The following is a 27,161-nucleotide window of genomic DNA, read 5'->3' on the forward strand; positions in this document are numbered from 1 at the left end:
TAAAATTTTAAAAATTATTATTATCTCTTTTTCCCCTGAGTCACAAAGTAATCTCTAAATTAAGGCAAAATGAAGAATATTTTAAACCATCATACACAATTCTGTATCTAGCTAATAATGATTCTCCTTTATATATAGTGATCTCCCCTCTGTGTACAGTGCATGTGAAAATGTAGTTAAAAAACAGCTTAATTTACATGTTATTTCACAGATGGAATATAGCTCACGATCCTGATCTGTGTAGTATGAGTTTAACTGTGGCTGCTTCTGATGCCAGCGTTTGGGGAATGAGAACTGGCACAGCTTTGGTAAAAGAGGATGCATTTAGAAAGACCAGCAGAGTGTCTTGGCAGTGGATGGCTGTGGGTGCAGCCTCTATATAAACACACCTCCGCACTCTGAAGCCTTTCCTTTCCCCTCATCCTTCATGGACCGTTTCCTGTTAAGGGCACTCCTTAGCATAAGCAAAAAACCTACTCAAAGGATAAGAGCAAGACGTGCATCAGATTTTCATTTTATTCTACCCACAGCTTTTTTCATTTACCCTGGATTTTCACTTCCAGAATTCTGCCTAATCTTAGAAAATCAGATAATTTCACTTCACTTCCTTCTCATTGCTTGTCCTAAGTGGAAGTGTTTGCACTCCTCCCCCTCCCCAGCAGCCCTGCTGGAGTTTATTCTTTGTCTCTCTACTTTTCTACTGTTAAAATTCAAAGAGACATTTGGGTAAAAATGCCAGGAACCAACATCTCTTGGTGTTTTAGCTAGTCCTAAAACAGATGCATCATTTAGGATCCTGACTTGATCTTCCTTTAAATATACATAATATTAAATATAAGCAATTCAAACAACCCCTGCTTGTCTTCTTCACTCTGTATAATCTCCTGCAAAATGAGGATTGGATCTTGACTTGGAATTCTGGCTGCTTTAGTAAAAAATTGCATAAACAATAATTATCACAAATAAGACTCATAAAGATATTGATAAATATGAAAACACAAATATATGGGTTATATCCTTCTGTTTTTAGCTAGCTTTAAAGAAAAAAGGTGACTGCTGCATATTGTTTTGTTAAGAATAGTGTGCTCTTGCCAAAGGGATTTAGATAAAACCATTCAAGTAGAAACTCTTAACAAAGAAGTCCTATGTAAAATAGCTCTTCCTCCACTGCAGTTACAGTCAAAAAAATAAATTTTAACTCAGTTACTTCTCTGTTTTTCTAAACAGACTCTGTTTCCATCAGGATAGAGACTTAAAGAATAGTACTTCTAATGCTTCTCTAATGTATTTGTGTTATTTCAGTGCATGATCATTAATCTTTATGATGAAAAAATGTGAGTTATGAAGAGCCTTGATTATGTCTTCTTCTGATGTGTCTGACTCATTATATGCATAATCCAGAGGTTTTGTCACATAAGGAATGGAATGTTGCAGGAATACTCTTTTAAATTCATTCAGATAATGCAAATTGTCTTTCTATTTTCTTGAATATGAAGAAAAATACCCATTATAAAATTAAACAGCGGTTCAAAACAATTTGAGTCAGGCCTCTCATTAAAGGCAAAGTTTTCCCCTTTACCCATATGGATTAATAACTTATTCTTTATGTGGCCCACTGAAACATTCAGATCTCCACTACATCAGAACTGTTGACATAACACCATTAATATTTCTGTATAATTAAATGTAAGTCAGCAAATTATGCAACCAAACCAAATGGATTCAGGCAATGCTGCTTGCAATCTGCCTGACAGAAATGGGGACAATGAGTATAAACTCATTGTCAGTTATAAGCTCAGCATAAACTGTTGAGTATTACTCAACATCAGCAAATATTACATATAGTGTCTGATAAATACATATAGTAAATAAACATGATCTTGTCTTCCTCACATAGTATGTCCAAAAACCACTGCTCGTTGTCTGAACAGGCAAAACACAGTGTATGAAATTGTCAAAGTGCAGAGCATTCCCTACGCCTTAATGCTCCCCAGTATCCTCCTGTCACTCTAAAACTCTGCTTCTGCTGAGATACTGTAGGACAGGAAGTAGGAAAGTTGAGTTTTCTGAAGGAAATGCTAAGGTTCTGACAAAAATGATCCTCAACTTTTGATTTCATAAAGTGAAAAAGAAATCAGATTTGGGGGAAAAAAACCAGTTGAAAATTTTCTTGTGGATTTTTTCCCAAACAGTTTTATTAATTACACCTTCTCAGCAGGTTAAACCAGCAGGCTATAAAAATTGCTGCAAGCCAGAGTAGGTAAGCAGCAGCATGGGTCTCAGCCTAGTAAGATTAATGTCCTGTGCTCCTCAGAAGACAACACTTCAGCTATAACAGCAATTCTTCCCACTTTTTTTTTAGTTTCAGTCTCTCTCTCTTTTGTATCTCTGAACCATTTGCGATTGCAGTTTGCTTCAGGATAAGACTGGATCTTTGTCAAAATCAGTTAAATGACAGACAAATCAGAGAGGAAAATGAAAAAGAAAACGTTTGATAAGTGATTCTGACCTCAGCTTGTAAGTGGATTTGAGTTCATTTTGTCAGGTAAACCCTCAGTACAAGAGCTCAGTGATGCATTGCATGGTGTGATCAAATACTTCTTCCCTGATTCTGAAGCCAGTCTTTCTCCTACAGTCTGGTGAATGATAGTGGTAATACTGCAAATGCATCAGTTGTGAGCAGACCTTTCCTCTTCTCTAGCCTTCCTGTCATTGCCTCCTCTTCTGTATCTCCATTAGAAGAATGGAGAATGAGAATTATAAAGAAAAATGGAATTTGTTCCAAAATTTTGAGTGGCTTCTCATTCCAATCCCAATGCCTTCAACAAGTTCTGTCCTTTGACAAAGGCTAGTGTGCTCTGTTCCAGTGCCTTCTGAAATGAGATGATGGATGCATCTACGTAGCATTTTAGTGCAGACCAGGACTGTGCTTGCAAAGTAAATTATTTGATTATCCCCACTTACTGCACTTTGGTTCACATCTCAGAGCAGTCTCAGAGTACATAAACATGATTCCTTTCGTATGAAACTAAGTTGAAAAATGCCCCTCAGCGGCACACTGAACATGCTCCAACTGCTAATGAGCATCCAGTCTAGTGGACCAGGTTAGTACATTTCTTAATGAGATAAAGAAACCGCAAACAACAAATGTATATGGCATGGATATTAGGTTCTCAGCAACAGCAGTTTTGCTCTACAGATCAGCCTCTGTGCTTGCTAACCCAGACATGGTTGATGAATCCATGGTAATCCAGCTTACCCAAGGACTTCTTTCACTTGTAGGCTTGGCAGTTGTATTCTTCCACATGTATTTGCATTGGCTCAAGGACAGTCCTTTTGCTCCTTCACACATAATGCTTGCCTTTGCAGTTTAGATTTATCCATTTTTGAAGTGGCCTTTACAATATTGGCAATGCTAAGGAAGAAAAAACATATGCTGTACTTACCTTATTAAACAAAATTTTGTCAGGAGCATAGATCTTAACTGTCCAATGGCCCAGAGGCTGGAGCATTCACCAAAGTAGTAGAAAAGGTGATGAATTTTAGTCCCTGAACTACAACGTTCAAAGTCTCATATTTTACAGGGATAATTTTACTGGGACGGAAAGAAAAAGAGTAAGAGTGAGAATGAGCAATGATGAAGGCACCTAAGAGGAGAGAATTGGGTTCTGTTCCTTACACCACTGAACATTGATTTATTTTATCCAGTAATTAATTCATGAATCACTGGATTATTTATGAAATAACAGTACTTTTCAGGTAACAGTCAAATCACTAGGCCACAGAGTTATGTTAACTTCTTCCCTCTCCCCTACTTAACTGTTTGCTGAAAAGTGAAACATTCCAAATAACAAAGGTTTACCCTGAGGTCCTGCAGTCTGGACTGATCTCAGGAGATACATCCTTGGGATTTTCTTGGATGAAGAATCTACAGATTGTGCCTGGATGCTCTGTTTTGCTTTAGCAAATAAAAGTGCCCAGACTCCTTCCTGTCATGCCTTGAAATAACCTGTTTGCTTTTTGAAAGGAGATGTTTGAGAGTCTCATTCCAGAAGCAAAGCTGGGGTGGTGAATTCTGGGGCAAGGAGTCTATTTCTGTGCCCACTTTTTCCTTATCAGCCATATTAAATAGTTCCCCAAAAGTCTTGGCTTCCATTATTTCCTTGAATACTCTGCACTGTACAGGCCTTTGCTGGGTCTTACCTCCAGACCACTGCCACAGCAGCTTTGTTCTGAGTTTTTCCTGCAGACAAAACTCACAGTGCTGCTTTCACTGCAAATGCCATGTCGAGATGATTTTGACCTTTTGTGAAATTTATTGTTTATAATTTTTAACGTCCTTTGGTTACTACTAAGCCTAATTGAATCCAGAGTCCCAAGAAACAAATGCTCCATAAGCCATAAAATACTTCCTTCTCCCATCAGCTCCAACCTGGATTGTTTTTAAACTGTTCACAAGTAAAAGGAAATGGTTGCCCTGTAAGATCAAGAGGACAAAGAGTTTAGTGAAGTGTGATAAAATATGACAGACTCTAAAACACTCTTGATTCATTCCTACCTCCGATGTGTTTCCAAAGGATCAGAATAGGACATTAATCAGAAATAGTGTTCTCTAACTTTTTTATTTCTGTTACGGAACTGACAATCTATTTAAAAAAAGCTATTAGTGCTTAAATGCACTTTTAAACCATGCTAAATTTATCATAAGAAATATTTTATTTGGTGTTAATACTTTCTTTCAGAATTTAGGAGAAAACTGAATTAGTATCCTTCCCTAGATTCACTTTCTCTGAAGTCTTTGAAAGAACTGGTCTTCAATAATGCCCATTAAAAAAACATCAGGCCCCAGGGCCTGAAAATTATTAATTATTATTATTTTTGTTCTTCTTGTTGTTATTACTATTATTATTCATATTTATTATCATATTTATTCTATTTATTATTATATTTGTTTATTGACTTTTCATTTTTGAGCCCTTGAGTCATGTGTGCTTCATGCCACAATTCTCAAGCTTTCATCGTAAGCCTAATAAAGTTTTAAAATGAATGCTAAGATTTTCACTTACTTTATAATCATAGTAATTATGGCACTAATAAAAAATCCAAATATTAACATAAAAACACATGATTTGGCAATGCTCAGTTTCTCTACATTGTCCCACATTGCCTATATAGTTTAATATTGTTTTTAAACCTGAGCCTGCTCCTTCTTTTATTTGGAGCTTTATTATTAACTGCAACAGCAACATGGATTGCACTTGTCTTTCTTTTCAAGAATTTGTTGAGAAGAGATGAAAAGCCATCCATGCTTCCTCACTTGTACATAACACCACAGCATTCCTCAAGTGTCCATCCTTTTGTAGCAGCTTTTCTAAAGGAAGAGGATATGTAGAAGGAAAAATAGAATGCAAAAGGAAGACATAGCTCTTCTCCCTAGTGAAATGCTGTGCTTTGTCATGGACCGGTGGCCACTAATTGCAGTGTAACCAGAATCAGGAGCTGGCAAAGGGCGTGTTTATATGTTCGCAGAGTGTGGTGAAGAGCTCTGGAACTGAGGAGCTGCCGCTGGAACCAAAGGCAACATAGCTAAGTTAGGATTCTTCTGTTTCCATGCCAATCGGTCCTGCGGAAAGGAATTAACCTGGAAGGAGGTTAAAAATAATAACAACTGTGCTGTCTTCATCCCAACCAATGTTTCATACAAAGTTAAGAGTACCAGAAGCTCACAGGTGACAGCTCTCACTGTACATCCCTTTGCTACCAGTGTCGTTTCCCTTCATTACTGTCCCATGTGACAAGTGCAGTTATACATTCGTTTAAGCCAGTGGAGGTTTTGCCTGGCAAAACATGTCCATCTCGGTCTGTATTGTTGGCATCCTCGCAGGCACGGCTCTAGGGAGCACCAGGCCCGGCACCTGTACATGCACACCACACCCCTGGCTGTGAGGCGACGGCTTGAGACCCTTGCAGGGCAGGGCAAGGCAGAGCACGGCTCCCAGGCCAGCTACCTCTCTCTCCTCTGCGGCCTGCTCTGGGCACCGCTCTCAGGATGCGCCAAGGGCCAGCTGGGCACAGTTCCCCAGCCATACAGCAGCAGGCCAAGGGGCAGGGGAGGGCAGCGGCACGGCGCCGGGAAGCCCCCTCTCACACGGCTCCAGGGACGATGCTGTGGGCTGCCTTGGCCCCGCAGTCCCACTCCCACCCCGGGGATCCCCTCGCCCTCCCAAGGAGATAAGCCCGGCCGCGGGGGCTGCACGGGGGTCCCTCCGGGAGGGGCCACGGGGCCGGCTCGTGGCGGCGAGGCGGGCGTGCCCCGAGGCGGTTCCCGGGGAGCCACCGCCCCTTCCCGCGGGCCCCGCTCCCCCGGCGGCTCACCTCGGGCTCTCCACTGGGGAGGGACGGCGGCGCCCTCCCTCCCGTCCCCTCCCCTCCGCTCCCCTCCCGGCTGTCGGGAAGGCGGCAGGGCGGGCAGCGGCGGGCGGAGGGGAGGCGGGCGGCCGGGCTCCGGCGGAGGGCAGCTTCCTCCGGGGCTCGGCGGCGTCCGGCCGCGGGGCGGGCGCAGCCGGGTGTGCGGGCGGCTCCCGCGGGCCGGGCGGAGGTGCTGGGGCAGGGAGTGGGTTTTGTTTTTTGGGGGGGAGGGCGGGCGAGGTGGTGGAAGAACAGGGGCTGTCGCCTCCGCCTCCTACTCAGCGGCAGCCGGGGCAGCCGGATCGCGGCGGCGGCGGCTGCTGCTGCTGCTGCTGCGCGGAGGGACCGCGGAGCGGAGGGATGTGGGGCTTTGGGGGAGGCAGGATCTTCGGGATCTTCTCCGCTCCCGTCCTGGTGGCCGTGGTCTGCTGCGCCCAGAGGTAGGAGTCAGCGTGCCCCGGCGGCGGTGTGGGATGCGTTTCTCCAGGGGAACAAGCTGATGCGCTCCCCCCGCCTTCCACCCCCCGCCCCGCTCCCGCCGTCGCCCCTGGCCCTCCACACCCCGTCCTCTGCCTCTCCCGCCCGACACCCCCGTCTCTCTCTCCCCACAGTGTGAACGATCCCGGCAACATGTCCTTCGTGAAAGAAACTGTGGATAAATTGTTGAAAGGCTACGACATCCGCCTCCGGCCGGATTTCGGAGGTGAGTCGCCCTGCCCGGGCTTGCCGCCCGGAGACACCCCCCCCTCCCGCTGTCCCCGGCGCTGCCGCCGCTCCCGCACGGCGGGGCCGGGTCCCGCGCCCCCGCTGCCGCGGCACATCTCGCCGCCGGGTAAAGGTCTGGTCTGCTCGCAGGTCCACCCGTCTGCGTGGGGATGAACATCGACATCGCCAGCATCGACATGGTTTCCGAAGTCAACATGGTGAGTAGCGGTGGAGCCCGGCCGGCGCCGGGGCCAGGGCTGTCGCCCGGCGGGTCACGGCTACCCGTTCCCCGTCCCTCCCTTCGCACGAAGTCGCTGGTGCCTCTGCGGGCGGCGGCGGGGCTGCGCGGGGCGCCGAGTGCTGCCCTCTTCCCTTGAAAACTTTATTTCCCTGGAGACGCGCTCTCCCCTTCCCCTCTCTCTGCTGGCGGCTGCCTCCGCGAGTGTGCCGGGCCGCCGGTTTCCCCCAACCCTCCTCCTCCTCCCCCTCAACCCCCTGGGCGGCCGGGGCTTGCTGGGGCTCCGCCGGCACCTGCCGCGGCCTGGCAGCCCGCGGGATGCGGAGCGGAGTGGGGCGGGCCGGCGGCCGACGGGGTTCCCGGGGCCGGAGGGCCGCGGCTGGAGGCATCTCCCCGCGGTTCAGGGGAAGAAAACAGCCCAGCTTGTCGGTGGGTAAACTCTGACATATGCAAGTGCTTTAAGGATTGCTGAGCACCCAGAGCCGGCGCGGTTGTGTATGGACTTCGGAAGAATTGCAGTCTTGCCTCGGAAAGTGGTGCTGTGCAGGTCTGTCGGGTTCACCGATGAACAGGGAGGTCTTTAGGGCGTTTCTGCGGTTGGTCCTCCCGTCTGTATAGTTTGGTGATTCGGGGTTAGGAGCTACAATTTCTGTTTCTTTTCCTAATCCTAAATCTGAGTTGCATTTTCCATGTTCCTGAGCCAACTACTAGTCGCTGTCTCTTTTTTTTTTTTGTATTCTTCCTTTTGCAAACCTGATGTAGAAAGACTAGCCTACTCTACAATGCTATAGTTACATTTACGGTGTTAAACATAATAATTACATGTTTGGGAGCTGTGCTCTCTTATAATAAATGTGATACTAACGCTGCACTACACCTCCTTCAATGCACTGTTGCAGTGTTACAAGCTGGCATAGCTTGGCTTTATACATGATCTGTGTATTTTCATTAATCCTGTTCTTTCTTTCACCCTCTTTACCTGAAATTCTGAGGAACTTTTGCTCTACTTCTCATCTTTTAAAAAATGATTTTTAACAGAGGGTACAGTTGCCTGTTTGCAGTTAAAAGTGTCACCAGCACCAGCATTTCTACTCAGGAGGGAAAAGTGAAATAGTTCTTACTTCTAAGAGTTTGTTTTAGGCTTTCTGCAGATTCAGGCAACTGCAGAGACATCTCGTATATTCGACAGGCTTTTCTATACCTGTACAATTGCTTCTCAAATAAAAATATGGAAGCTGAATGAAAACTTCTCATTGAAGAGTAATTAAAAAGTCTGACTTCACTATCCCCACTGCCACTTTTCCCACCTTTGGCTATGCTCCAGACTTAGGGAAGCATTGCATGACTCATTAAATTAATATATAGCAATTTGTGTATGTGAAGCGCCACTTAGGCACTAAATATCAGAGAAAGGCATACTGAGATTGGAAAGAAAATGAGGGGATGTATGCTGCTTTTTGTGCCTTTTTTTCCCCCCCAGCTGTGGGAAAGTTTGTTAGTTTTAAATAACAACTTGTCCAACCCACTGTAGCAGGGATATAAGAAAAAGTAAGTAATTGCACTGCTTGTTATGCCAGGCTGGGTAATTAGATCTTGAATGATACAGGAGCTCCTCAAGAGGATGGGTACCATCTCTTTACCCCAGACAGGAACCAGTGTACCAATTGCTTAAGTTTCTAGCTGCTGCACAAGTCAGTGTCCACTGTTGCCCATTAGTTCCCAGAACAGCTGTAGAGAAATGGTTTTTCCTGTGTCCTCTCATGGGGCAATGCTAAGTCTGAAAAATATCAATACAGATCTTGCAACAGAAACAAATAATGTGTTTCTGAAGGGAGTTGTTAAAGTGCTATTGTTATAAAAACTGTGCTAGTTTACTTTAGGAAAAATGAGGAGGAAGGACTTCTGATTGGTGAACACTTTATTACAACCAGAATTTCATCTGAGCTTGTCTCATCACCCTGTGAAAGAACTCATCTTTGACCAAGCGCAGCTATATTCAAGTAGTGCCTGAGTTGATTACTTTCACTTATTTTAAGTTGCTTTATACCAGTCTGCAAAGATTCTTGAGTAAATATCAATGAATAGTGAATAAGAATGAACAGAAGGAGGTTTTCAAGATTACTCAAGTATATATTCTAAGTAGTAATTTGGAGGGGGAAAAAGTCACAGTTTGAAGACCAGAAGCATAGCTGTTGAACTTCATGCTTGTTGTCAACTAAACTTTTAATCTTTGACGTGGTGTTTCGTTTAATTCCAAGCAGATATTGTGAGCATTGACCTTTAGCCTCATCAACTACTGAAAAGTCTTACGAGAATTTCTTTATGTGAACTGTAGTGTGGACATGAATTCCTTTGATTTAAATCTAGACATTGGTGTAACCTTTTATAAATTGGCTTGTTAAAATTCATCTCTGTATTAAAAATAAAATAACCAGAGATTTAACATTCTTCAATTTTATGTGCATAAATAAAATGTTATTACAGCAAGTTTTATTATGCTGCCTTCTAAGCAGCCAGTAGTGTAGCTTTCAGTGATATGACAGTTCTTTGTAAGAGGAATTACAGCTTGTATCATACTCTTTTCTATTCTTAATCAAACTGTAGATTTATATATAATATATTCCTCTATGAAGCTTCAGTAACTAGTTATTCATTTAGCTTTCCAGAATTTTAAAAATTTCTTTAGTTTTAGTCTTTTTGTTGAAAATTACTGAAAATTCTTTGCCCTCTACATCCAGGGTACCTGTATTATTTTTTAGAATAGACTTATTGAATAGACACGTGCATCTTCCTTGGATTACATGGAACGATTAACATTTTTCTTTATTTTTGATGCTGAAATGCTAAGCTGGATCAGGAGAACAGATGCAAGTATCAGGACTGCAGAGCATCAAATTGTTTTACTGAAAAGTTGTAAATAAGCAGTTTCTATTGGTTCTCATAACACCTTGAAAATATCAAGTAGTGTTATTGAAATCATTATTCTGCTATGTTATTTACATCATATTGAAAATACTAAACATGTCTGATGTAAAACTCATATGCTTTGATATTTATACTTTGAGTTACATATATGGTAGCAAGAGGGAATTAATAAACTTGCATGTAAGAAGTCCATTGCTCAAGGAAGGGCTTCATCTGTTAATGACCTGCACATATGTGTATATATATATATCTTGGTATGTGCTTTACTTCTCTGCTTTGCCTGTACATGCTTTCCCATGATTATTTGCCTATTTCAAAAATTATATCTGTAATTGGGTACTTAAGCACCTATCTATTTTTGTGCCCACCTCCAATAACTGCATTTAAAATAGTTGTAAATTGTACAGTAATATACATCTCCAAAGAAAATGCTAATCAATAACAACAGATGTAATACTGAGAAAATACTGTAAGTCATCTTACAAATAAAGAGTATGGAAGATCATCGTTGTCAGATTTCAATAATTTAGCTGTATAGTTTATAATTTTTCATTATTTGGGCTGATTGTGTTCTGTTCTTGCTATGTTTTAGATGTTTTACTTAGATTATATGAATTGAAAAAGGAATAGTTATCATGCTTTTTACTATTCTGACATCCTGTTTTCAATCAGATAGCGTCCACAACTTGCATTTTTTTTGTGGTCTGATTGTTGTTCAATGTTTGATCTGTGAATCAAATGCATTAGTTCCAAGTATACAATTTTCAAGCACCCAAATACTTCCATATCTTAGGAAGTTAAATAATCAATGCATTGAATCTCCAAATAACCCCTCTTTAAAGTTATCATTATAGCTGGAAGACTAAGGTAGTGAGCTTTCATTTTACTATAATTTTAGAATGTTTATTAAAGTTTATAAAGTGAATGGAGAAAACAAAGGGATCAGTGCAAAAATGAACCTTTCTCCTTAGAGATAATATTTTGCATGTATGATCTCCTGTAAGAAAGGACACCTATGCTACTGCCCTCTGAAGTGCAGTCTGCATTCTTTTTCTGTATGGAGAGGACTTCAGAGTTGTTCATCTAGGTTTCTCAAAGGCTCTAATTTTGATAAAATTAAACCAGCAGAACCCAGGAGACATCATTTGCTGTATAGTCATGCTGCTGTTTTGAGAATACTGTACTCAGAAAATTAGTTTGACATAAAGTCAGACTATAAAATTTATGAGTTGCTGTTTCTGAAAAAGATGTAATCTATTCTATGCTAACACTCTGAAAAAGACATAATCTGTTCTATGCTAACACTGTAATTTTTTTATTTTTATGTATGTGCCTTTATAAAACTGCAAGTATGCATATGGACTTCGTTGGGTGCCTGCTGATTTTCAGAGCAATTTTGACACCTTTCTGACAAACAGTCTTTTAGTTGCTGCTCTAAGGTCAACTGAAGTTACTACTCACTGAGACTAGATAGTTTTTATTTTCCTTGGATAGCGATACACAAATAATTATTTTTAGCTGAATTAATTCATACTTCACCTGGAGTAGAGGGTGCAGAACCATCATGCGTCTATTGATGAAATCTGTCACATCTTACTTTAGATGTGTAAAAATTTTAATGGATTTGGTTTATGTAAATTGAGGTGTATACAATTAGATGTCTGAGTGAGAGCTGGATTGCTAAACTCTACAGCTGCAGTTAATGGAGATCTAGAACAGAATGGGGATGCTTGTGCGAAGGTGTCTGCTTGTCATTTCTGTTTCACAGTATCGTACTTGCCCTCCGGTTTCCAGTCCAGGTTGATGCAGATCTCTTGCAAGTCCTCTGCCATGTTAATGTGTCTATGTGCTAGACAAGAAACCAGTTCCTGAAATTTAAACAACTGAGTCTTATTCTTGTCAATACAGGTGATGGAGTCCGGAGAGCTACTGAGCTTAAAATGTAGAAGACACTTTAGTAGTGCTTCTTAGATATTTTAAGTGCCTCAAAGTACCTTGTTCAGATTCCAGCTGTCTCTCTAAAAGGTTAAGGACTCACATAGTTCGTGTTCTGTGTCTGCCAGCCATATGCAGGGGTCCTGCATAATCCAGGCATCCAAAATGGCACCAGACATCCTTGCTTAGGTAAGTGAATTGTTCCCTAGATGTATAGCGACTTATCCTTCAGGGTCCCTCTGGAATCAGAAGGAGATAGTCATTAATTTGTAATTTGTATCTTAGATGTCTGTGTGGTTGTTACTTTTAAGATGGAAAGATTAATCTTTTTGGGGGCGTTTCCTGAATGGCTATGGAGAGAGCCAAGGCAACTCATGTAGTTTTTTGAGTGACTGCGGCTAGGCACAGTGAAATGTAACCTGTTTCCTATCGTAAATGTATCTTCTATTTACTGCCATAAACAGATACTTTCTAAATACTTTGCCAGCAGAATCTAGAAGTTACCTCATGCAGGAAATCATAACTGAGTTGTGACATACTTTGCTTTGAAGATTCAGATGCAGAAATAAAATGGTTCCATAATCATGTTGCAAACACAGGTTTTCTAGCTAGAAGAAGATTCATATCTGCAGTGCTTATAGCTAGTTCACAAACCACAGGAGTATAAAATAGAATATGTAACTTTATATTCTGATTTTGCTTTTATATGTATTTAGGGACGATAAAAGATCATACTGTGGCAGATGGACCACGTACATAATTTTGTGTATGTGTGTATATATATATGTATACACACACACACATATGTTTTTGATTAATAATACAGGAAAAAAAAAGGAAGAAGAAAGAAATAGTGCCCAAGCAGGGAAGCATCTCCTGAGATCAGCATAACCCTGCAAAGAGTGCTGTTGGCTGTGCTGGGGATGAGCCAGCAGCCATCCTCTAGGAGACAGCAGCAATGGGCACTGATCCTGGAGGACAGTCTATCTTAGAGTTTACCTGCTCTGGTTGCCAGCTGGTGACAGGAGCATCCATCCTCTACCTTGTCCCCATCTTGTTTTTCTTCCTCAGGATGTTACCCATGAACTCCTCCAGCCTGCCTCACTGTCTCTCCATCCCTATCATGTTTCATAGTTCCTACTGACAGAGAGAGAGAAATGCTTGTAGCAGATGGTGTGATAGGAGAATGACTCCTATTAGGCCAAGGGAATTGATGACAGGCTTCTGCTTATCTGCAGTGGAAAGTAACTACTCTGAAGGGGAAGGAATACCTGCTTATGCAGAGACAGGGAGGTAGACAGGGAGGTAGTTAGTTGCTGGGAGGTGGAAATAGACTATTTAAAAGCCAGCTCCAGCTGCCAAAGTTGAATCATTCAGACTTGGATGATGAAATAGATACAATCTGTGATGATATCAATCTGAAACAATTGCAAACATTTCGGGGGACAAAAAGGGATTCAAAATTATGTTTAAAAATTAGAGGAATGGCCCTGAATAAAGAAGGAGCAAGCACAAAGTGCTGCATTTTATAAGGAAGGAAGAATCAGTATTTAAAATGATAAATATTTGACTAAGCAGCAGGACACTAGGAAAAGGATGTAGAGGTTTTACTCGACCAGATTCTAAAGCAAGTGAAAAAACCACAAATGCAGTATAATTGAAAAAAATGCGTCTGACTCTGGGGCACATAAGTAGAAGTGTCATTCACAAGACACAGGGTTTCTCTATCATTAGATAAGCCTAAGCAAGAATGCTGTGTCTAGTGTTTCTGCACTGGCTTTCAGGGAGATGGAAACAAACAGGAGGTGTAAAGAAGGCAAGAAAATGTTTCTAATTAAAATAATTACAAAACAGGGTATATCTGATGATGTTGAAGTAAATGGGTTTGTTTAGCACTGAAAAACAAGATAGAGAGGGCATAAATTTCCCAATATGTAGGACTCTGGTGGTGAGAGAAGGATGATCAGCTGCTGTTTAGAACCAGTTGAAGTAAGACCTGAAGAAATTAATGAATTGATTTTGGAATGGTTTTCATCTAGCTATGTTTTTGGTAGCATCTCCTTTGTTGCCGGTTTTTAAGAAGAGATTCGATAAATAACTCTTCCCAATGGTATTGCTCTTGCATTTGGAGAGGCTGGGCTAGCTAATGCTCTGAGATCTTCTCCAGCACTGTATTTCTGTGAATCTCTGCTCTGATTTAATTATTATTTCTGTCAGTGCTCATAAGCACTTCTTGATGTGGTTTCAGATGCCCCAGCTGGTGTCATGCTGGTGCCTTAGAAGATGAGAAATTTCCCATAGGTCATTTGTATAAATCCCAGTGTCAGAAGTATATGCTTTGCTATCTGAGGTGTCAATAATTATCAAAATTGTGTATGAATCCTCATTATGTTCTCGGTACCTTTGCATTGATTGGAACAAACGTCACATGTATATCTTTTCAAATATCCTGGTCTTAAAAAGAAGAGTTGTAAACTACAAGGTCAGGACTTTTGTGCATGTAACCATGAGTAGATTTTTGCTTCTGTTAAAAGACTTTCGTCATGCCTAGATAATGAAGAAGTACATTAGTTTAAGTTAACAGGAGTGGAAAATTCACAGAAACTTTATGGATTTATACTTACTATATGCCTAGCAATTTTTTTCCATTCCCTTGAAGACAGAAGAAAAGAGAAAAAGAGTGATATTTATATGAAGCTTTTTATTCAGGCACTATATTCTTATTCAGATAATTTAATGTCTGTAGTCATACAGAAAGATCAGCAATTTGATAAAGGTAGGCAATGTCATGCTTGGCAGAAGAGAACATACAAACACAGAAACATCCATGATACATGTAGACTTGAGGTCCACAGAGCCAAGTATCCGGACTCTAGTACTACCTGGTAGTGGATGCTTAGGGAAGAAAACAATGAACAGATGTTAATACTTCTCTAAGTATAGTTTTGCAGTCTCCAGTAATTTGTCACTTGAGACTTCCTAAGTCTCAAAGCTCTCAGAAAGAGTACTCTTCTTTAGGTGTCATTAGGGCATTGGGATGATTTAGAAACAATACACTTTTCTCCATAGTTCTGCTTTTAATAAAGATATGATTATATAAAGAATTTAAACTTGGGTAGTATCAAGTGGAGTCCATCAATACTGAAGGATAATAAAAACTTTCAGTGAAAGAAGTTGAGCAGTATTTAGGCACCATTAGGGTTTTAGCTTATCCAGGACAAACTTTATTTTTCTCCCTTGTGACACAGAATCATAAAAAATAGCTGGAAGAAGAATCATTTCAAAGCGACAGTTCATTTAATATTTGTAATTGAATGTCACAGTTCCTCATAACTACAGATATTGCAAGGAAAAAATCCCCAAGTCTGGGCATGTCTAATTCATTATTCACTGTTACAGATTTGAACCAGTAATTTTGGGAAAATAATTTGTTCTCTCAGCAGTTAGGAGCTGGTTACAGGTCGCTGTGATAATGTAACCTGCAATATGAATGTAATATTGCACACAGCAGAGAGGGAAGGTAAAATAGCTGTGCTGGGAGGTCTGCAGTTACACTGGATAATTGGCAGTTCAATAGCAGTTAATGACTTTTTTCTTTATACCAATATGAATGTTGAATTTTCATTAGTTCATGGCTATGTCTCCATGGCACAATACAGCACTCTGCAGAGATGCCAGAGGTAGCTCTGGTGCAGCTAGTAGAGTTTCTGGAAGCTGTGAAGTTATGTCAATACAGAGCTCTATACAGGATGGTTGTACCAGTGGGAGTTAGGTCATTGAATACAACTTCTTTCTCAAGCTTAAAATAGGTTATCTGGTGTATGACCAACCTCCAGCCAGAGCTGATCACCAGAGTGCCCTTTAACAGAGAGAAGCACTTCCATAAGACAGTACTTTTTGTTCTAAATCGGGTATATTAAGACTGGCCCTCCAGAAGTGCCTGTCTGGAGGTACTAATAGCATAATGGGATGGAGAAGACAATGGGAGGAATTGACTGCCTTAGGATAGATAGAATCCCAGAATCATAGAATCAGCTGGGTTGGAAAGGACCACCGAGATCATCAAGTCCTTGATCCACTACCACCATGGTTACTAGATGCTCAATTTTCAGTTAATGTTGGGATGAATTCTACCTGTTGTTCCTTCTTCACCTGCCTTCTCGAAGGTAAGTGGAACTGGTACACGGTTGAGCTTTAGAAGAACTGAACCCAGCAGGTTATTGCATTGCATGTAAATTCTTTATACAGTTTGAACTGCAGAGTGTTTTATAAGTAGACTTTGTGTGAGTCCTGAATCAAAATACATGTAGGACAGAGAAGATAACCTTTAAAAGCAAGCTCAAATCCATGTGGTTAAAAATAGCTCATCCCTTGCTCTTTTAATTGAGATATAAGATAGCCCCACTGTCTTATTCTACTAGCCCTTTATCCCTAAAGTTATTTGAAAGGAAGAGCTTCTTTCCCATAACTATGTCCTGTTCATATGAGAGATATTTTAAGGCCTCCCATTCAGGTGGTTACTTATTCATTAGCACGTGAGCTCATTGCTTATTTTACAGTATCAGATGTTGAGCTGTAATCCAGTTGTAGTGGGTTGACCCTGGCTGGATGCCAGGTGCTCTCTACAGCCGCTCTCTCACTTCCGTCTGCAACTGGACAGAGGAGAGAAAAAAAAAAACAGCAAAGGATTCATGAATTGAGATAAGAGCTGGGAAAGGTCACTTACTGATCACCATCATGGGCAAAACAGACTCAAAGTAGGGATATTAATTGAATTTATTACTAACAGGGTCAGAGCAAAAGAATGAGAAGTAAAATAATTTTAAAAACACCTTCCCCCCACCCCTCCTTTCTTCCATGTTCTCCCTCCTTCCCACCCAGCGGTGCAGGGGGACGGGAAATGGGGGTTGTGGTCAGTTGTTGTTTCTGTCGCTGCTCAGGGAGAGGAGTCCTTCCCCTGCTCCTGTGGGGTCCATCCCACGGGAGACAGTCCTTGATGGACCTCTCCAGTGTGAGTCCATCCCACAGGCAACAGTTCTTCCCAAACTGCTGTGCCTTGGGTCACTTCTCCATGGGGTGCAGTCCTTCACAAATGAGCTGTACCGACATGGGTCCCCCACAGGGGCCACAAGTCCTACCCAGGAAAAGCGTGGGCCCCTTTCTCCATGGGCTGCATGTCCCTGGCAGGACCCTGCTCCATCTTGGGCCTCCCACTGGGTCACAGCTTCCTTCATGCATCCACCTGCTCCAGCATGGGCTCCTCTCTGGGCTGCAGGGGCCTCAGCTCTGGCACCTGGAGCACCTCCTGCTCCTCCTTCTGCACTAACCTTGGTGTCTACTTTGTTGTTCTCATGTTCTCACTCTGCTCTTCCTTGACTGGAATTTTCATCTGCACAACAACCTTCTGTTCTTAAATATGTTATCACGGAGGTGTTACTATCACTCTTGATTGGCTTGGCCTTGGCCAACGGCAGGAAGCCTGTCCTGGAGCCGGCTGGCATTGGCTCCATGAGATGGGGGAAGCTTCTGGCAGCTTCTAACAGAATCCACCCCTGTAGCCACCCTGCTACCAAAACCCAGCCACAGAAACCCACTACACCAGTTCGTGTGCCACATGAGCTCAGTTGGGCAGAGCCCTTCACTTCTTGGGACTGGGCTGAAGCAGAATCTAAAAGCTGAGGGCTTCCCCTTCCAGGAGCTGCACTTGCCTATGCAGGGAAGCTGAGCCCCTCTCACATTTTTGTGAGGTAATAAGTCAGGAAGAGTAAGAAATTGAATCTTTCAGGCTAAAGTGTAAACTAAGGGAAACCATTTTTCCTACCTAATCAAATGTTATTTTGTAAGCAGATGACCATTTTTCTTGGTGATTTCCCATGCTACTGTGCCTTTTGAAATGCACTGAAAATTTGAAGTTTAAAATAATAGACAATACAAAAATGCACATAAATTCTCAAAATTACTGAGTAATGCAGTAAGTCCTATTTGTTAAAGGCACAAAAGATGAACTTGGGCCTTTTTTTTTCATAACACAATGACATGTCTGTGTTTCCCTGCATCAGCAATGATTTGCTTTAGCTTCTGACCTCCTATGCTATTCAGATAATACTTGGCCTTTCTAATTATTTTCCAATCATGTAAAATACGTTTCCATTTGGATAACAAAAATATCTCCCAAACCAACTGGAACTTTACATAGGAAAATGTTTGCAGGACTTGCAAAACAATATATATGACCCTCAATTTTGTTTTTGAGCCATAAGCTATAGCTCTGCTAAATTTAAGAGTTGTGGTGCTCCTGATAATCTGTAGAATGTCAAGCCTTCTGTGCTTGAGCACACCTGTGCTCAGGCATGCACTTGTTGTATGTTAATCATTAGTATGTATTTGGCCCAGCATTTTCACAGGTTTTGATATTCTCTGGAGGTTAGCACATCCTAGGTCCATTGCCAATAGGCATCTTGGATGCAGCTACTTGTGCTGTGAAATAAGTTAATCTAGATAGAAACAAGGGGTGCCGTGCAACACCACTTGTCCTTCAGACAAGAAAACTCTTTGGCTCACTGTATTTGCTGTGTTAGATCTATCCAAAAAGTGCAATTCAGTGCATCCATGTAGGGTTATGTAGCCATCATTTCTAGTGGGAGAGCTGTGACTTTGCGGGGGGCGATGCGTCTCATCTGACTGACAGTACCTGTATTAGAAGATAGCTCACAGTAGAGAGCTTGTTGCTTTCCATTCGGTGTACAGTGAGCATGGCTTGGGCCAAATGCCTGTCTGTTACCCTTCTGGCAGTCTGTTACCCTTCTGGCCATCTGCGTGGCCTCTTGACTCTGCTGTCAGAGCTCTTTTTTTTAATCTCTTTGAGAAAATAGGTGGACAGATATTCTCTTCATGTTGGGAAACTGCTGTTGCACACTTGTTTCTCAGGAATGAACTCTATCTCTTGGTCTTGCTTGGCTTCATGCCCATTGACAGCAACTTTACACAGTTCAAATGCTGCATCACTGAGCAGAAAGCTGTGGTAGGTGAATGACAGCTACTGATGAAAAGAAGGAGCTTGAGGTGGCACCCAGGACAGCTACATGGGACAGTTAACATGCACTTAAATTCAGAGATGTTGTTCACCTCAGTTTAGATAGATAATGGTCTGTATGTGAAGGATTTCCAGAGTACTTACTCTCTTCATGAAAACCAAATAAAGGAAGTACCAGTACATGCAGCCTGTATTAAGCACCTAGAATGTAGGTTGAGATTAATTGCCTAGATGAGGTGAACTGGACTTCACCGTTACCTTGTGTGACAGAGAAAACAGGTTGTCCTTGGGCTGTAAGGGCTTATGGAATGTGTAGAGAAGTAGTTAGCAGTAGCTGTGTGTTTTTGTGATGAACAGGAGGTGATTAAGAGAAATCAATTTTAGGGAGGAAATATTTCATTTCCTTATAATCAAAAATGGTGTCTCCTTTGGCATTTCTTCCATTTTTTTCCCTCAGAAAAATGGTTGAGCTAGCTTGGGAATAGCTTAGCTATTTTAAAAATTCTGATTATCTGCCTACAATTCTTTTTATAAACCATCCCCCTTAAATGGACAGGAAAAAAAAGGAATAAAAAGATGGGCAGTGAATTAGCAAATGCATTTAAGATAGTTGATCATCTTATCTTTCCAGTAGACCCACTTTAGTCACATGCTCATATATTATTAACCTGACTGAATCAAGGCTGATACTGCACGTCTTTCCGGGCATATCCATTTATGTGGTGTTGGGTGCCTTTTGAATTGGATTCTGGTGCTGCAATTTAGAAAGGGAAGCCAAAAGTTACAATACAGTAATCTTATTATCCACTAGTGGAATGTTCATTATCTGTTTTATAAATATCTGTTTAATATAGTCAGAAGTGATTTGGAAGATGGATACCTTCCAAGCTGGAATTCTACAATTTTATGATCTTTACATTAAAAAGAAAAACTTTCAGTCTCTGAAGAAGATCCCTTTTGCTTAGGCTTCCTCAAGAAGTAATCTAGCCCTTACACTCATGGTCTTATCCTTTTCTTAAATTAGTCACATCTGTAAGGATCTCATTTATAATCTTGCCTTATATTCCTCTAATATACCCACAGAGACACATGTATAGTGTCATTTAGTAACCTGATGGCACAAAAGTTGCTATATGTGTAAAGTGGTTTAACTGAAAAAAGAGTTATTCCACTCAGATATAAGTATACCCATTAATTTGACTGCTGGTGCTCACTGAACAGCTGTCATAAGACAGAAGTCATAGTCATTTGTTATTACTTACCTCCAAAAGTCCCTGACTGATTTTTGTTAATAGCTTGAGCAAGAGACCAAATCTCATGAGACTTCTGTATGGATCTTTTGCCATTTTTCTTTCTCATCTGTCTTGAATCTGATTATTCACACCTTTTGTGCTGTAAAGCAGGAGGCTGCATTTTTCACATCATTATTTTTATAGTTCTTTTCCTAAGATGTGCAGTCTAAAAAAAAAAAAAAGCTGTTGTGGGAAAACCAGATCCCTTCCTCTTCCTGAAAACACTGCTGAATTAATGTACAAATTACAAATTAATGTACAAATGTACAATGTAGCTTGCTGTTTTCTGGCACACAATTAGCTGGTCCTTCTGAACTTGACTTCAGCTGAGCTTGATACTGCAAAATGTGGTAATGAGTTTTAAAATTCTTTGCAGCACTATATGCTGTTTGATTATAACAATTACAGAATGATATTGAATGTCATCTGCATCCTACTATGTGTGGCACTGTTAAATCCTATGTCTCTTAATACATTGGTGCTATTATGACATCCTTCATGATAATAAAACCAAAGCAAACCTGAAATAAAATGTTATGATGAATCTATATGTAATGGCATATCACTTTGGAGAAATCTGATTAAAACATGGCAATAATGCAGTAACAATGCTGAAGATTCAGAAGATGAATTTAGTTAATTGCTTCCAGAGGACGCAAAATTAAATACTACTTTTCAAAAATGCGTGATAAATCTTCAGTTACATGGAAATAATGGGTATGAAGAATTGACTAGATGTAATGTTGATGAAGGCAATCAAAGGATGAAAGTATCAGGGTTACTTTTCAATGTCATTGAATTGTGGTCATCTATCACTGCAACTAATTTTTGTCTTAGCTTCTACTGTGGTGACTATGGCTGTAGCAGGATACCCTGCTACATCTCTCAGTGCTCAGCATCGAGTCCTTTGCTATGTTACCTTTTCTACGGGTGTGACGTAGCTGGCAGTAATTTTTTTGTGACATGTTAATTTCTTTGAAAACAGAGAGTGCTTATTTGTAATGATACTGTTATGCAGTGTCCTGTTTGTTTATTTATTTTGCCTTGAATAGCAGACATTTGTGCTGTATAAATAAATATAAGAAGGGTTAAACGTGTAAAAGACTTGAGGTACCAGACCTTCACAAAAAAATCCTCCAGTTTACTCCTACCTGTGCTTTTGCTGTAGTGAGCAACACCATTAACTGCGACTCCTTCTAATGCAGTTAGAGAATACAGGGAAGGAAGGTGGGAGGGAATTGTTCAATTTTTAGATTACTATATGATCACAGTGGAGTGAAAGTTCGATTTTATTTGGTTGTCATTGCTCAGCAGGGACAGGGTATGATGTTTTTTTTCACAAAACCCATTGGTAAGCAGGCAGTTACTCAGAAGGAGCTGTAGTCTCCATGTGATCAAAACCATGTTTTCAGTAATCCTCCAAGACATTTATTTGATTGACTGAAAAAACTCCCGAGGAAACTGTTTTAGCATATTATGTCATATCAGACTTTTGAGGAACACATTTTCCTTTCCTTTCAAATAAAAAAAAAGTGTCAGATTTGACTGTTACATATGCAGTGTTGCAATGTCAATGGTCCAGGAGAAGAGGTTTCAGCCCATCTTCTCTTGTCTGTCTGTACAGACTGGCAGAAGCAAAGCAAAGCAATCCAGCACTAATGCTGAGGTCCTGACCATGAGTTTATCCCATTGTGTCATCATAGGATGGCACTAAAGCTACAGACATGCAGATCTTCACACCAAGATTAATTTTTAACCACTTAGGTATCATTGCCTGAACTTTTAGGTGCTTTGGAAGGCAAGAGATGGCCGTGTCTTCCAGCCTATGTATATTCCCTGATAAACTAGGACCACAGCACTGTGAATATCAGAGAGTGTATTAAAAGCAGCAGCAGAATTATGTGTAATTACAAAACTGAATTCCAAAAATACTTCAAGTCTTCCCTCCTTTGAAAAACATTTTTTCAGACATTTCCCCTGTTGATCATCCCTTGATATGTACAAATTTGAGGTCTCATTCCGCCCTCTCTTTTTTTCTAAAAACCGCAAGACACGTAACAGAACTGTGACTGATGTTCAATTCCACATCTTCATAGAGATGCGAACGGTATCACTTCCTCCTCAGATTTGCAAAAATATTGCCTGGAGTTCTCAAATGCTGATGTGCTTCTCAAACCTGCCCTTTTGCATTAATTACTCTCCGGCTTATCTTTGTTCTTGTTAATGGAGGGTTCTCTTTAGTGACTGTAGTGCCAGTCATGATTCGTGCTGATATGTCGTCTAGCATTGTACTGTAAGTTGTATGTATAAAAAGGGGCTCTTTTTAATCCGTGAGTCTAGGGAATAGCCAGATCCTTTTCTGGAGTCTAGCTGTTGGTTGTTGTCTAAATGTAAGAGACTAAATAAGAAGCTGAGGATTCCCTTCAGGCACACCATTGAAAATACCTCCTTGGAGCTATTACCCATTTTCTGTTTGGGCAAGATATGGAGAGGAGCTTGTCAGGCTAAGCAGAGTACAGAATTTTTGTGCAATGTCTGTTCGACACTTAGATGACTTGGCCGTGTCTTGTTTCTTACTCTGCTGCAGTTCATGCTGGGAGCTGACTCTGTCTGTATTGTTTGGGATCAGAGGAAGAAGAAGGTGGTTTAAGACTACTTTTCCCATTTTTCCCTTCAGCTGTTCTGGCTGTAAGCTACGTCTGATGGAGATCAAAATGTTTTCTTAATTATTTTCAAGCAAAACTCTCAGTAAAGAATATGGAAACTGAATAAAAAATTTTGTTTGACTCAGTGTGTAGTATCAACCAACAGATCCAACACCATTTTTTTCTTGGTTTCTCTTTGTGGGAATAAATAAATGAGAGCACTAGACACTGATAAAAGGGGAAAAAATTTAAAAAAAAATAATTATTCAGTAATCTCCAGAGACTCAATGTGATCTAGAGTTAGTGTACATTCCAGAGACACTATTAAAGACTTTACAGTTCAACAGTTACGGCTGGGACCACGAAGAAATATTCCCAGGAGCTGAATTTCTCTGACCTGCATTTATGTTTATGTGTGTCTATGTTTCTTCTGCTGTCCCACCCCAACTCTCAGCTACTTCTCTGAACTTCTGCAAAAAGGCGGGAGGGGACATGTTCAGAGACTGCTGCCAATAAGTTACTTTACAACAGTTTTGGAAAACTTTCCTGAGTACTGAAGTCCAACCAACGCTACCAGTAATTTCTTGGAGCGCTTCATGGGTAGTTTTGGCCCCTGTCAGATGGTACTCTCTCAGAGGCTTTCCAGGCACAACTCAGGAGTCTGCAAGGGCCAGAGTCACTTCTGATACCCAGCTAGCATGTGGACACTCTGTTTTGAAGGGTGAGATAATCTAATCATGTGGACTCGAGATGATCTTGCCAGGTGGCCTCAGAGTATGTTTTTATATTTTAGTCACGTTTAATTCACTAGCAGAGGCATAGCCATAGAGTCTCTTTGAGAAATTTATCTACTGATCTGTAGGCCTAATAAATTCAACTGTGTTTTTGGTACCAGAGATACTGTCTGTACAGCATTTAACCTTATTAAGCATCCTCACTAAGCCATACCTGTTGAACTTTTAAATGAAGGTGAATTCTTGGCAGGAATTCAAAGCTGGTGAAAATTCCCTACAGTTTTCTGTGACAAAAGGCTCCAGTGATGTTTTCAGTTGAGCTTTTCCCAAAGAATTTTTTTCTGGAGGAAGTGCATGGCTCCAGACTCAACAAGCCTCAGAGCTATAGCTGATGCTGCACTGGCAGATTGTCCCTGTTGGGTGCAGTGGCCAGCTGTGTGGATGCCATCACCTTATGCTTTTTCATCCTTGGTACCACTAGAGCCTTTGTGTTATGCAAACTTTACTTCCACTTTCCTCTATAGTGCTCCAAAGAAATATTTCATGTTCAGCATTTACATGAGTTGAGGGAGAAGATGTCAGTAAAGTTAACTTGGATAAAAATTTGTTTGATGTATACTGATTAAACCAGGTAATTTTTTTTTAATGCTATGTAGAATTACTGTGCAGGCTTTATGTTAATAGAAGTGGGAAACTGTCTGTTTTGGAATCAGAGTGGAAAATGAAGCCAACTGACATTGCCATTTTTATCAGTAATCTGTAAGATTTCCATTAAAAAATGCCTTCTCTCCACTGAGCTGATCAGACTGTGTGCTCTGCAGGATAACCTCATTGGATCCGGAGAGTCTGGTTCTGCCCAAATATGTCTCAGTTCTAATTAAGAGTCTGACAAGTGAGATGTGGGCAAGGGATAGTTTACAAATCCAAGGTACAGAATGTCTAAGGGAATGGATTACCAGAATGTCATGTTAACCGTACATTTGAAATAACAGTGAAAATCACTTTTCATTGGTAAGTCTCAAAGTTCCACCCAAAGTAGGTTAAATTGTCTTGTGCTGGGGGGACACAGACAAGAGAGGAAGCATGTCCTACATCCTTCAGCTGACCAGTGACACAGCCTGTCTTCCTGAGCTCTGGTCCAGTTTTTGATGACAAAGGCTGTTACTGTGCGGCCCAGGAGGTGCAGTTGGGTGGCTGATGTAAGTTGATGTAAATTGACTGCTTATGCTGTGAGTATGCTTTGTTGAAGTAGTGCTGGTTTGGTTCAGTAGGCATAATTCATAGTTGGCACTCTAGGTGTGCTTATGGAGAACACCTCTGGCTTGGGTCCATTCAGGTTGTCCCGTAAAGTTGTAGATCCCCCATCCCTGAAAGTGTTGAAGTTCAGGTTGGATGAGGCTTTGAGCAACCTGGTCCTGTGGAAAGTGTCCCTGCCCACGACAGTGGGGTTGGAACTAGATGGTCTTTAAGGACCCTTCCAACCCAAAACATTCTGTGATTCTCTGAATCTGTGATATGCTCCAAAACAGCTTTGCAGCATGAACCAAGGTGTAGAAAGGGAGAGCAGTTGGCAGATGCACTTCAAAAGCACATTTCCAATTTGAACTACAGTGCTAATATAGATAACTCAAAGCCATACTGACTCCCATTTTTAGAATGAATTGTCATTTCATTTTGGGACACTGAAGCACATCTCCATCTGATGTGTTATTTATTCATCACTTAATTAGCAACTAGTTGTGAAGTGATGCCTTCATCTTTATTCTCATTTTTAGAGGCAGTGGTAAACAGGTGTAAGAATTGCTGTATCAGCTCATAAGAAATGTCTTTTAGCCCAATATCATATCTCTGAACAACATCTCAGCCTTGGCCAGATTGATCAACATAACTGGTCTACTCTGACCTCCAATCGGGAGGCCTGGAGACACACCATCTATAACGCTGCTGCTTCCTTTGAGAACACACGCAGGATCACTCTCGAGGAGAAAAGACAACGCAGAAAGAACCGTGCCTTGCAGAATATACCTCCTAAGGAGTCTTTCGTTGTGCCTTTTGCAATCGGACATGTCTATCTCGCATTGGCCTCATTAGCCACCAGCGTGCTTGTAGCAAATGTGGGTAGAGCCTTTCTCAAATCTTCGTTCACGAAGCCTAGCCATGAGATCTCTCTGACTGGGGCTAGTGTCAAATATCTAATGAATGGCACAAAAAAGTGATACTTCTCTGAAAAAATCTCCTAGCCTTCTTAATTTTCACTTCAGGAGTATCTGTGGTTGCAACTGAGTCTTAATGCTTCAGCTAAGGGATATTAAAATAAATTATTGTGCTTATTTAGCCTATATGCACCTACATAATGGATATATCTGTATATAATTTTTGGCCACATTTTTCTTTGTAGATCATACTTTTCTACAACATATTGTTGTTAGTTCCACTTGTTAAATCCCCAAAGCTGCCCAGTGTTAATCACTGACATTGCCATGAAATTTGCCTCTGTGCACTCATGCAGATTTTGGAAGTTGCTTGCTTTCACCAGCTGTTTCTTCTGAATGCCAAAAAACTTCCAGGTGCAAACAGTATAAAGCAGCATGTATGTGTCTGTGGCTGTAAAGGGGAAAAGCTGTACACTCTCCCTTAAATTTCTGGACTTTTCCAGTGTAGAATTTTCAAAGGAGCAGCTCTTTAGCCTTAAAAATCTTTCCAAAGTAATGTTTGAATTATGCTTTTGGGTATTCAAGAAGAAAAAATCCAAATGTCTTTGGATATTCAGTCATGGATTAATGGAGACTACTTTTCCTCAAGCTCCTTTTGCTTACAATACTGAGTTCTATGGCATCAGATGTGTAATCCCTGAGATGAGAGTTTTTGATTACTTCAGTGAACTTTAAAAAAAGGAACTGTAATACGTTTTGAAAGAAGTTAAAATCTGTATTATTTAATGCAGAATAGGATGTGGTATTCTTTCCAGAACTCATGACTCCTCCCTTTCCAAAAAGATAAGGCTTCAGACCTAAGTCATTGTGAAATCTGGGACAGAAAACCCAGTAGAGCTCAGGATTAAGTATTGCATGTCTTGAAATGATCAACATAATTTGTATTTGCATCATAAAGAAGTGGAAAACAGGATCATTTCCCTGTGGTCAGGTCATGCTTGAGGTATGGCACCTGAAGACACATACCCCTATTCGGGGGTTGGTGATGACTTTTCCTGGTGTCTCAGATTAGACATTTTTGGTTCCCACTACA

General features: G+C 41.1%; 1 protein-coding gene across 2 annotated transcripts in view; it reads left to right on the forward strand.

Annotated features, from left to right (window-relative positions):
* Window positions 1–6,649: 6,649 nt before the first annotated feature.
* Window positions 6,650–27,161, forward strand: part of GABRB3 (gamma-aminobutyric acid type A receptor beta3 subunit) — a 118,218-nt gene continuing 97,706 nt past the window's right edge. The window contains exons 1-3 of one of the 2 annotated variants that reach the window (XM_027674841.1): window positions 6,650–6,848; window positions 7,020–7,111; window positions 7,264–7,331. In XM_027674841.1, coding sequence (XP_027530642.1) covers window positions 6,769–6,848; window positions 7,020–7,111; window positions 7,264–7,331 — 240 coding nt within the window. In that variant the 5' untranslated portion in view covers window positions 6,650–6,768. Of the gene's footprint in view, window positions 6,849–7,019; window positions 7,112–7,263; window positions 7,332–12,184; window positions 12,401–27,161 lie in introns of those variants that run through there. The other variant, XM_027674847.1, reaches the window with a different exon arrangement.

Source organism: Neopelma chrysocephalum, unplaced genomic scaffold (assembly GCF_003984885.1).
Source record: "Neopelma chrysocephalum unplaced genomic scaffold, ASM398488v2 Primary Assembly neopelma1_25, whole genome shotgun sequence".
Taxonomy (NCBI): Eukaryota; Metazoa; Chordata; class Aves; order Passeriformes; family Pipridae; genus Neopelma; species Neopelma chrysocephalum.